At 39.3% G+C, this 12,506-nt stretch overlaps 1 protein-coding gene across 1 annotated transcript in view; it reads left to right on the forward strand.

Moving 5' to 3' along the window:
- IRAK4 (interleukin 1 receptor associated kinase 4) overlaps positions 1–12,224 on the forward strand; it is a 20,161-nt gene extending 7,937 nt beyond the window's left edge. Inside the window, exons 6-11 of the mRNA XM_026648761.1 lie at positions 553–667; positions 4,836–4,945; positions 6,075–6,258; positions 7,362–7,424; positions 10,299–10,457; positions 10,550–12,224. Of these exons, the coding sequence (XP_026504546.1) occupies positions 553–667; positions 4,836–4,945; positions 6,075–6,258; positions 7,362–7,424; positions 10,299–10,457; positions 10,550–10,582 (664 nt within the window). The 3' untranslated portion in view covers positions 10,583–12,224. The remainder of the gene's footprint in view (positions 1–552; positions 668–4,835; positions 4,946–6,074; positions 6,259–7,361; positions 7,425–10,298; positions 10,458–10,549) is intronic.
- Positions 12,225–12,506: the final 282 nt, after the last annotated feature.

Genomic DNA, 12,506 nt, shown 5'->3' on the forward strand with positions numbered 1-12,506 from the left:
CACACACACACACACACACACACACACACACACACACACACACACACACACACACACACACACACACTCCCTCTCCCTCTCCCTCTCCCTCTCCCTCTCCCTCTCCGTATTGGGTACCATTAGCACAAAACAGTTCATGTCTCTACCTGCAACTTGTATTCCGTAGTCTACTAACACTTGGAATGTTGTTGCATATGGTTGATGTCTTTGCACCCTGAAAAATAGTTATGAAGCTAGATTTAAAAAAAGGGGGAGTAAGGTATATTAATCTTCTACTTGTCATAAACAAGTGGACTATAACTATAGGTCAAATTAAGCTCTCACTTTGAGACGGACTGAACTGCTACAACTCTGTTTCCCACAGATTGATAATGTATGAACCTCTCTGGTTATGCTGATCTACCTTTGATTAATAAACTAATTGAGCTGAGTTATCTGATGTCTTATTAATCAATAATCCATACCAAACCACTAACAGGACTAAACTTTTTTTTCTAAATGTTAGAAGTATCATGCAGCAGAACTAATAATTAAGGTTTCTCTTTGCCACAGATGTCAACATGAGAACCTAGTAGAACTGCTTGGTTTCTCAGGTGATGGTGATCAGCCCTGTCTGGTTTACGAATACATGCCCAATGGTTCATTGCTTGACAGACTGGCTTGTCTGGTAAGTGAGATTTATTATTACTTTTCTAACTTTGTCTTCTACTTCTGTCAATGACTAGAAGTTTATTCTAATGTCCTTGAGACACTAATGGATTTGAAGTGGTCAAGCTATGATATTCTACTATGTTCCAGCTGGAAGGCAAATACAGTTAACATTTTGTACAAACATTTTAACTTATTAAGAGATCAGATATAATATTAATTAATTAGAACAAGCTAGACCATTGTCTTTAACAACCTGTCTGAAAAATGGCAGCTCCCCGAGAGACTGAAAAAAGTCTGAAAGTTTTGTGAAATGTTTAAAAACCTGTAACTTTGTTATCAGTGAGTGCCAGAGTTCTTTGGTTTTTAAATGGCATCATTCATAGAGCAATCTATTATCTTTTGTGATAAGTTGCTCTTTTCCCACCCTGTCCATTGTAACCATTTTTTGTCAGGCATACAGCATCTAAGTCTTTGTTTCTTGCCCTAGTCTCTGTCCTTGTAACATCAGTTGAAACTTCTAGAGCATGGGAGTCAGTGTCAAAAACTGTAAACCAGGCTTAGCAAGCAGAAGAGTAGTATTTAAGCAATAAATATTTTCTGTAAGTAAAATTCTTCCTTTTGATCTAGGGAAATGACTTATCCTGTAGGCTTGAGCCTCCTAGTAACTAATAAATGCCATCCGTCTTTGGCACATGTGCAGCTACCTACATGAGGGAGAAAATAAAACTAGTTATTCAAAGATTATAAATTGACAGTATACACATTCATCTCAAGAACTTCCTGTTCAGGAAAAGAGACCTGAAAGATCACATCTTTCTGACATTGGTGACTGGTTTCTTTTGCATTAGTCTCAAGAGGGAAACAATTGTCTAAGAAAATCTAATCATTTAAGAAAAACTATAATGTAACTTTTTAAATAGACTTTACCTGTAGACATGAAATAAGCAAGCTAACCACTATGTCAGTGTTAAGACTTTAAATGCCAGTCTAGACTACACACAGACGTGCACCAGTTTCAGAAAAGGTGTTTGTTGGGGATTTTTTTAAAATTGATTTTTTTTAGTTTAGTTTTTTTTTTTTAAACTGCAAGTCTGCTTATAGATATTCTTTATTTTGGTTTAAGAGTAGGTTATTTCAGTTTAGCTTAATCCTGTAGAAAACTGATCAAGCTAAACTGAAATAAAGTCTGGTGTAAAAGACAATCTCACTGTTTTTATTAAAGGTGTGACTTTAAACAAATTTAGTTAAACTGGTGCAAGCCCCAAACTAAGCCATTATAAACCAGGGTTAACCCACTATAAAAGTATCCACTTAGATTTGTATCAGTTTAGTAAAATCATATTAAAAACTGACTTAAAACTAATGCAACATCTGAGTGTAGACAAGCCCTGCGTGTCTTGGTGTACCAACTTGTGCTTGTGTAAATAAATCTGTTTAAAAACAACCAAAAAAACACTTTAAACTGATGCAAGTTGGCTTGTAGACAAGCCTCTTTCTTTGGAAGGGGTATGTGTGAAAATCTTTTGCTATTTGTCTCCTGTAACCTCAAGAATCAGCACTAGGGAAAGAGGGAGCTGGGCAGAGCACTCTTAGTCTGAATGGGAGGCAGAAATAGGCCAGGACCTTGCATGCAAGGGAGAGACCAAGCTTATTCCCTATTATGTCCCCAAGGCTTCTCCATCCAATGACCAGAGCGGGAAATGAGGGGTTGTCGGAATGTTTATTATGCTTGCTGACTTTCAAGAACTCCTTGGGTACTTGGCACTGCTTTCTTGGCTCATCCCCTTCACTACACAGAGCCTAGGCTGAGCTGAGCTGGAGAAAGGGGAATTCATGTCAATCCTCTTCCCTAGGTGGCTGACTCGGCTACGGATGGGAGGAGTTAAATGTCAGCATTCTCCCAGCATAATTAGTGCCATGAACCAAAGTGAAAATCTTGTGCTGGTAAATTGTACGTTTGCAATCATTTAATGGAGGAACATTAGCTTTTCACTTTGTCATTCATGTTTATTGACTGGAACAATTTGTTCTGGTTGTGTAGATGTGATGTTGCGACTGCTGAGGCTGAAATAAAATCTAGAATGTAATTGTTGCCAATGTAGTTAGCTCTTCGTTTTGCAATTTGGCGATTGCCGGTATGTGGCTAAAATCAAAGCAATAAAGAGCAAGTTTTGAAACAACCTAATGCAGTTCTTAAAATAAGAAGGGGTGGGAAGAGGAAATGTAACCTGACAAATCTATATATTGCTACCCATGTGAAGAAAGAGAGAAACATTTATTAGTCTTTAAAATGACCTACTGAAAGCATCTAAAACTGTCAGACCAATGTTGAAAGCAATGCAGGAGAAATGAAACATCAGATTATTATCACTTCAGATTTTAATACATCCAAATGAGTTTGCCCTAATTACAAAGTCAGGTCTTTAATTATCCTAAAATGTTTCCTCTTCCCTAGGTCACTTGAGAGATAAGGAAAAAGTGTTAATGACCTAATGATAAACAGTGTCTCTTCAAGTTTATTTGGCATCCCAAACCTACTCTCTGGAGTTTAGATCTTGATCTGTCATATAGAATTGTTTGTTGGGGCTTGCTGTGTTCTATCAGTACTGAGGGAATCACAAGGGATGGTTAAAATCTAAAGTGTCTGCTATCCGTTTAGCACAGAAATTAATTGGCCTCAAGTGGAGTGATGATAGATGTCCCAGTGATATAAATAATATTTCTATATCTTCTGTTTTAAAGATAATCAGTCTTTTGAGATTGCAGAGACAAGCTTTTTAAATTTTTATTCTTGGAGTTTCTGAAACCAGCTTTTTATAGACTATAGTCTCTTTACTAAACTCCATGTAATCTTAAATAAATAAATGGAGATATCGTATCTCCTGGAATTGGAAGGGACCTTGAAAGGTCATCAAGTCCAGCCCCCTGCCTTCACTAGCAGGACCAAGTACTGATTTTGCCCCAGATCCCTAAGTGGCCCCCTCAAGGATTGAACTCTCAACCCTGGGTTTAAAAGGCCAATGCTCAAACCACTGAGCTATCCCTCCCCCCAAGCTATCTTCCTGTTTTAGACCCAAAAGGAGACAGAAGCAAAATGAACTTTGCTTCTAATTTCTTACTTTTTTCATGCTTCCTCCCCACCCCCATTTTAATGATACATAAGTGTCTAAGGCTTGGTCTACACTAACCCCCCAATTCGAACTAAGGTACGCAACTTCAGCTACGTGAATAACATAGCTGAAGTCGACGTACCTTAGTTCGAACTTACCGCGGTCCAGACGTGGCAGGCAGGCTCCCCCGTCGACTCCGCGTACTCCTCGCGCCGAGCAGGATTACCGGAGTCGACGGCGAGCACTTCTGGGTTCGATTTATCGCGTCCAGACAAGACGCGATAAATCAAACCCAGAAGTTCGATTGCCTGCCGCCGAACCAGCGCGGTAAGTATAGACAAGCCCTTAGTCACTAGGGGCCACATTTTAAAATGTATTTAGGTGCCTTAAGATGCAGATGGGCACCTAGGCATTTTTGACAATCCCACTAGATGCCTAACTCCCTTGATTTCAAGTCTTTCCATTGACTTGGGATCAGGCCTCTGTACTGCTATTCAAGAGTTTAATGCAGCATTAGGAGGCCTTCATCTGTCTTCTAATGTGGTGCAGACACTTTTGTCTGTATCTGATTGTTATGTTCCCCTTTCAGGTATAGAAATGTTCCTAGATCAGAAATCAGATCATGTCTGCACTACAGGGACTATAGCAGCACAGCTACGGCACCATAGTGTAGATGCAGCCTACAGCAACGGAAGGGATTTTTCTGTCACCAGAGGAACACCACCTCCCCCAGTAGTTAAGTCGACACAAGCATTCTTCCATTGAGCTAGCCATGTCTATGCGGGGATGAGGTAGGCATAGCTGTGGGACTCAATAGGTTTTTTTCACACCCCTGAGCGCTGTAGACATGTTGACCTAAATTGTAAACATAGACCAGACCTCAGACTTCTCAGTTACCATTACAAGCACATTTTTTTTGGGTGGAGAGCAGAAACTGATGTAGTGAATGAAGAATAAAGGAACCTGTACTAACTAGTCCTCCATAGATCTACCTCTTCTTTTGGGACCCATATTTGTAAATAAAATACATATATTGATGTATTTTCACTCCCTCCCTCCCCTTTCTCTTTTAAGGATGACACTGCACCAATTCCTTGGAGTGCAAGGTGTAACATTGCTCAAGGTACAGCAAATGGCATCAGCTTTTTGCATGAAAACAATCATATTCACAGAGATGTTAAAAGGTAAAAACTGCTAATGCTCAGTAATGCCCACAAATTTTCCCATGGAGTGCATTTTAGAGAGAGAAGAGAATAGATTAGAAGATAAGTGACGTATGTCCTCTTTGCCAAGGTTGGCTAGTTCTTACAAATACCACTTTGATAGAATTCTTATCACAATGTTTTCTATTTTTCTATATCAGGACTGTTTACCTAAGATTTCAAGGCCTGTTTGTCAGTCATTTTAAAGACAACTTTATTTCACAGTGATTTACCTATGAGAATATCAGAATAGCTACATATGTATACAGAACAGTTTTATGCAAAGTAATTGACCCCAAATCTTTTCACATTTTCCAAAGTATCGTAGTGGCTTTGCAACTTGCTCTTCATTATACTGTCTTTCTGGATTTTGTTTTACACCTAATGCTTGCACTGTGTGAACATACTTTCTCTCTCTTGAGTATGGTGTCTCTTTCCAAAGTCTGCTTCATCTTTCCTCCACAAATGAAATCTTAGTGAGACTGAACAGACCTTCAAAACATCACTTCAAAAAATTATTCAAGGACATGAACTTTTCCTGCAAAAGATTTCTATCATACTATTTTTGGGTCTGTGCTTCAAAGATGTGGCCAGATGAGAATTTCCATAGCTAGAGTTCTAAAACTTTGCTCCTGTCAAGGTGGTGTGAGCTGCCACTGTAGAACAGCTGATGTGTGATTGCTGAGTGTATCCAAAAGTCAGTTCTCGTCTAACTGCGACCAGTTTAAAGGAGGAGTATTCAAGCTGTGCCTAGAATTTTGGGACATGAATGTAACAGGATTAGTAGCCTTTAAGTAGTTTCTGTACTTTAGTTATGCTCCCTGTTAGTCTCCAAGAGAGCTTGTGCATGGATTAGTCTGCTGGCCAGCCAGTTACTGGTTTATTTAGTGAGCAGTTTGTTTTGATAGTTATGGTAGATTCCCATCAAAGATCACTTGCATATATTTTGCTTACTAAAGTAAATCATCAACTTCAGAGAGTTCTCCAGATTCCAAATATCCATTAAAATAGTGAGTACAGTTCAGGTACAGATGTTTAAACGCTTTTTGAAGTGTGATAGAAAACATAGAGTTATTCCACTACTACAGAGAACATTATTTTTGTTTTTCAGTGCAAATATCTTACTAAATGAATTATTTGTGCCAAAAATTTCTGACTTTGGACTTGCAAGGGCATCTGTGAAATTCACACAAACCATCATGACCGATAGAATTGTGGGAACAGCAGCCTATATGGCACCCGAAGCGCTGCGTGGAGAGATAACACCCAAATCTGATATTTTCAGTTTTGGTGTGGTGAGTAGCAAATAGAAAACTGTTGTACTTGCTTCCTTTTTAGAAATGAAAAACGTTTACAAGCCAGAGTTCATGAAACGGAAAACCCAGCATTTGTCACTATTTTGTTTTGCATATACCGTGTTTACTGATTGAAGGAAACCACTTTGTACCTGAAGAGTAAATATATTTGTTTTGTTGCGCTGTTTGAAGGTATTTGAAAATGCTACTTAATTAGAACTGGCATTTAAATCTACTACTGGTGGCTGCTATTCTGCTGAAAAGTGAGTTTGATGCTGTGGAACATCAGTGTAAGATCACAAACTTACGTTCCAATTAGATTTAATCCTGGCTTTACAATCCTTAAGATGTTACATTTATATGTTAAATATGGTTTTCACTTGCACAGTTTAGAACAGGGAACTGGTTCTCTTACTTTTCTGCTTTTAAAACAAACAACCCCAAACCTGAATGCTGTGTGCTGCTGAAGCACAGTAATTGATGCCCCTCTTGCCTAGCTTGCTCGTAAATCAGTATGAGTGGAGTGTTAGTGCTCCTTGCTCTATTCAGGAAAGTGGTGAACCCAAATATGAACAGATTATCCAGCATCACAAGAGCTGTCAACTCCTGCTTTCCGACTGTCAGCTTGGGGGATGAAAAGACAAGGAAGAATGTTTAAGTACCTGAAAAACACCTACCACCTGCTGGGGAGGAAGGGGGTGGTAAATAGGAAAAATGAACACCACCATATGGGGTCAGGGGAAGAACTCCAGGGAATGCCCACACAAGGTGAAAATGGAAGGGAAATAGAGATGGGGTGACAAACCAATTTCTCCCATCAGCTAGGCAGGAGAGGGAGAAAATGGAGAACCTCATTAGGAGGGATGGGGTGAGAGAAGACAAGGAGTTCACCTGCTCTTCCAGAAATGGGGGGAAATGAGAGGCAAGAGTCAGCCAGTTATGTCCAAAAATGCACTCTTCTTTGCAAGCCGTGATCCTAGGGACTTGCACTTGAAACTGTTATAAATATAAACAGAAGATCTTGTTCCTTTGTTTCAAATTATTTATGTGTTAACTGTTTCTGGATGCTTTCCTAGCTGTTACCTCTTTTGGTTTTCTTGTAGGTTTTACTGGAAATAATAACTGGGCTTTCACCAATAGATGAAAACCGGGAGCCACAGTTACTGGTACTTACTTTTTTTTTTCTCCTCATCCCAGAATTGTTTTATAATAAACCATAGTTTCCAGTTTGGAGAAGTCCCAGCTTTGCCACCCAGGAGGTACTGACACTGCATCCAGTTGCCAAAGTCGTCTTTCAGGAGTAATGCAGGAACCCTTGTTTCTTGAGCTAGTGGGAGAGAGCCTTATCAAGAATAGGAAAAACACAAGGCCAGTTTTGAGGAAGCTGCCCTATCCTACCCCTCTGGGCCACGGGCGACACATGGCATCAACATCTGGGAAAAGGGCCTCAACAATTCCATAGAAGTAAATCCTTTCCTAACAAAAGAAAGGAACCAGTCACACTCCATCATGCATCCTTCATCATTTCCTGAAGTAAATTTAGCTATCTCATAACAGCTATCACATCTTTGTTTTGCAAACAGGAGAATTGGGGAACTCAGTAAGGGACTGTTGAGCCTTAACTGGGTAAAAGTTCACAGCTTGTGTTCCATCTAAAGCAGAAAATTGCTTTACAACTTCTATTTAAAATGGAATTTATACTGAAATAATTAACTTATACTAAGTTTGTATTAAAAGAACGTAGGGATGCAACCCCATATTCCTGGTGTCTCTACATCTCCCACTACCAGATGCTTCAGAGGGAGTGAACAGACCAGGGCAATTATTGAATGATCCATCCCCCTGTCGTCCAGTCCCAGTTTCTTGCAGGGGGAGATGTAGAGACACCCGGAGGATGGGGTTGCATCCCTGATGATCTTGGCAAATAGATCCATCAATGGCTATCCACAACAAACTTATGTAATTCTTTTCTGAGCCCAGTTATTCTTTTGGCCATCATACCATCCCCTGGCAATGAGTTCCACAGGTTGACTGTGTGAAGAAGTACTTTCTTATGTTTGTTTTAAATCTGCTGCCTATTAATTTCATTGGGTGACTCCCTGGTTCTTGTGTTGTTTACCCCTTCACATAATACTTCCCTGTTCACTTTCTCCACACCTTTCATGATTTTATAGAGCTCTATCATATCCCCCCTTAGTCATCTCTTTTCCAAACTGAACATTCTCAGTCTTTTTAATCTCTCTTCAGATGGACGCTGTTCCATACCCCTAATCATTTTTGTTGCCCTTCTCTGTACCTCTTCGAATTCAAATATATCTTTTTTAAAATGGGGCGACTAGAACAATATGCAGTATTCAAGATGTGGGCATACCATGGATTTATATAGGGGCGTTATGATATTTTCTATCTTATCTATCCCTTTCCGAACGGTTATTAATATTGTTAGCTTTTTTGACTGCTGCTGCACATTGAGCAGATGTTTTCAGAGAAATAACCACGATGACTCCAAGACTTCTTTCTTGAGTGGTATCAACTAATTTAGACCCCATCATTTTGTATGTATAGTCGGGATTATGTTTTCCAGTGTGCATTACTTTGCACTTATCGGCTTTGAATTTCATCTGCCATTTAGTTGCCCAGTCACCCAGTTTTGTGAGATCCCTTTGTAATTCTTCATAGTCAGCTGTGGGCATTACCATTTTGAGTAATTTTGTATTGTCTGCAAACTTTGCCACCTCACTGTTTACCCCTTTTCCAGATCATTTATGAATATGTTGAACAGCACTGGTGCCAGTACAGATTCTTGGGGGACCCCACTATTTACCTCTTTTCCATTGTGATACTATCCATTTATTCCTATCTCTTGTTTCCTGTCTTTTAACCAGTTACTGATCCATGAGAGGACCGTCCCTATTATTCCATGACTGCTTACTTTGCTTAAGAGCAGTCGGTGTGGGACCTTGTCAAAGGCTTTCTGAAAGTCCAAGTACACTGTATTACCTGGATCACCTTTGTCCACATGCTTGTTGACCCCTCAAATAATTGTAATAAATTGGTGAGGAATGAATTCCTTTTACAAAAGCAGTGTTGTCTTTTCCCCAACATATTGTGTTCATCTACGTGTCTGATAATTTTGTTCTTTACTATAGTTTCAACCAATTTGCCTGGTACCAAAATTAGGCTTGTAATTGCCAGGATCGCCTCTGTAGCCCTTTATAAAAATTGGCTTTACATTAGCTACCCTCCAGTCATCTGGTATGGAGGCTGATTTAAGCGATAGGTTACATATCATAGTTAATAGTTGTGCAATTTAATATTTGATTTCCTTTGGAACTCTTGGATGAAGAGGCCTGGTGACTTATTACTGTTTAGTTTATCAATTTGTTCCAAAACCTCTTTTATTGACCCCTCAATCTGGGACAGTTCTTCAGATTTGTCACCTAAAAAGAATGGCTCGGGCATGAGTATCTCCCTCACATCTTCTGCAGTGAAGACCAATGCAAAGAATTCATTTAGCTTCTCTACAACAGCCTTGTCTTCCTTGAGTGCTCCTTTCTCACCTTGATTGTCCAATGGCCCCACTGGTTGTTTGGCAGGCTTCCTGCTTCTGATGTACTTTAAAAAAAAAAATTGCTGTTAGTTTTTATGTCTTTTTGCTAGTTGCTCTTCAGATTCTTTTTTGGCTGCCTAGTTATATTTTTACACTTGCCAGAGATTATGCTCCTTTCTCTTGTCCTCAATAGGAGTTGATATCCAATTTTTAAAGGATGCCTTTTTGCCTGTAACTGTGTTTCCTACTCTGCTGTTTAGCCATGGTGGCTTTTTTTTTTTTTTTTTGGTCCTCTACGTCTGTGCATACACGCATGCACGTATTTAAAGCTTGTGTCTTTTACCGACAGAAATTGATCCAATAAAAGATATTACCTCACCCACCCTATCTCTCAGAAAAATGTAAAGTACTCACAAGTTTAAACCTCACTGCTCCTTTTAAAAAGTTGTTCTACTCAAAACAGTTTTAACACTACCAAATTCTCTTACAGTTAAGTATCAAAGAAGAAATTGAAGATGAGGAAAAGACAATTGAAGATTATGTTGATGAAAAAATGAGTGATTGGGACACCATTTCCATTGACAAAATGTATTCAGTTGCTAGTCAGTGTCTGAATGAAAAAAAGAACAGGAGGCCAGACATTAAGATGGTACATAGATTTTCACTTTAAGGTTTGTTTAGCCAATATATATTGCGTGCCTGTGGTAATGTAACTAATCCACATCTGTTCTACTTTTGCAGGTCCAGCAGCATCTACAAGAGATAAAAGCCTGATACCTGTTTCTTACCAGTTTGGTGCTATTCCTGCATTTGAGGCTTTTGTGGCCTATATGTGCAATCTGTTGTTGGCCTTTCACCACTGTGCCACCAGGCAAGGAACTTTCTCAAAGACTTTATGCTTTTGTCATTTAAGGGAGTTGATGTCTGATTAAAACAACGGGTATCTTAAATCACTTCCATAAGACTTTCTTCAGTGGCCTTAGAGAGAAAGAACGCTGAGGTTCTTTTTATGGCAACATATTGTGCTTTTGCCATACCACCTCCACTTCGTTTTCTAAATATATTTCCTGACTAGAATCCAGGCTTCTGCAGCTCCCTGGGTAAAATGTACGTTACAAGAAGACCATGATAAACAAATTGATGACTGGTAAATTGCTTCTAAGCAGAAAGAGTAGAAACCAAAAAGAGCTAGTCTAAGCAAAAACATTTCAAACTGAAGAGGTCAGTCTATATTGCTCTCAGCCGGAGTTCAGGTAATTTCCATTAATCTGTTGTTCCATGTGGTCATAGTCAGAATTCAAGACCAGAAGGGACTACCAGATCATCTAATCGGACTGGCTCTATATCACAGGCCAGCACCCGCACACAACCCAACAACCTAAATTAAACTAAAATAGTACAGCCCACAGGAGACTAAACTATTAAGTGCCACAGGCCAATGCCTAAGCCAGGGAAATGATTTAAGTGAGATATAGCCAGATAATCCTGGCAAGTGACCCGCACCCACATGCTGCAGCAGAAGGTGAACCGGCCCCCTCTCTTCCCCCCAAGGTCACTGCCAATCTGACTGGGGGAAAGTTCCTTCCGAGCCCCACGTATGGTGATCCGTTACACCAGTTACATGTGAGCCAGAACCAGCCAGCCAAGCACCTGAGAGAGAGACTACTCCGTGTCACCTCAGAGCCCTGGTCCTTCCTGTCCAGTGTCTCATCTCCAGCTGTGGGCATCCCTGATGCTTTAGGAAGGACATCATTAAAAAAACATCCCTTCCTGACCCCTGAAGGTAGCCAGCTGAAACCCTGAAGCATGAGATTTGAAGAATGTATGATATAAACTAGAAGTGAGCCCCAAGGCTGCTGAGCTCAGCCCCCCACCACCACAAGCAACCTTGTCATATAGTCACACCTGTTATCTTGGTAATACCCATTTAAAATAAACTGAGCTACTTTGCTCAATGCAAATTGAGAGTAGAGAACTGAGAATTGATAGATGTGGGTTCACTTTTACTGACTCATATGACCTAATGACACACCATTTAATCTCTCTTCCTCAATTTCCCATTTAGGAAAAAGCTGTTTGACCTGTTTTTGTAGTACTCTGAGATCCTTGGAGAAAATGCTATATAAATGTAAAGTATCATTAATACAGTCATTTTGTAAGTGATCACGATAGTGCCATTTTACGACCAACTTGCATTGTCTTCACATCCAATAGCTGAGTTTAATATAAGAGCTTATATAGACTAAAATGACTTGTGTACTTGATAGGTTTTATAATAAAAGAATATATAAATATTGATGGATCAAACCACAGGCTAAAAATTGATCACTCCACAGTGAACGAATAACCTACATTGATCTTGTATAAAAATGCTACTGTTTGTAAATAGAAGATATGAATTTCAAATAAACTTTCCTTTTTTTGCACCTACTATTCATTCAGCTTTTTCTTGACAACTTATTGTGGATGGGAAAACAACTGAACAAAATGAAATCCATGCTTGTGATGAAACAAGAACAGTAGGATTTAGGGCACTTCAAATCAGAGTAGAATAGATTTGACCTGTCTCCATTACAGGTGTGGTATGTGTCATTTTCAAATTGGTAATTATATTAGTAAACAAATCCTCCCATACAGCTAATAAGTCCTAAAGTACCTCTTTAAATAAATGGACTAACACGTACATCTAAATACAAAT

The sequence above is a fragment of the Terrapene carolina genome, unplaced genomic scaffold, assembly GCF_002925995.2.
Source record: "Terrapene carolina triunguis isolate 2854851 unplaced genomic scaffold, T_m_triunguis-2.0 Scaffold68, whole genome shotgun sequence".
Taxonomy (NCBI): Eukaryota; Metazoa; Chordata; order Testudines; family Emydidae; genus Terrapene; species Terrapene triunguis.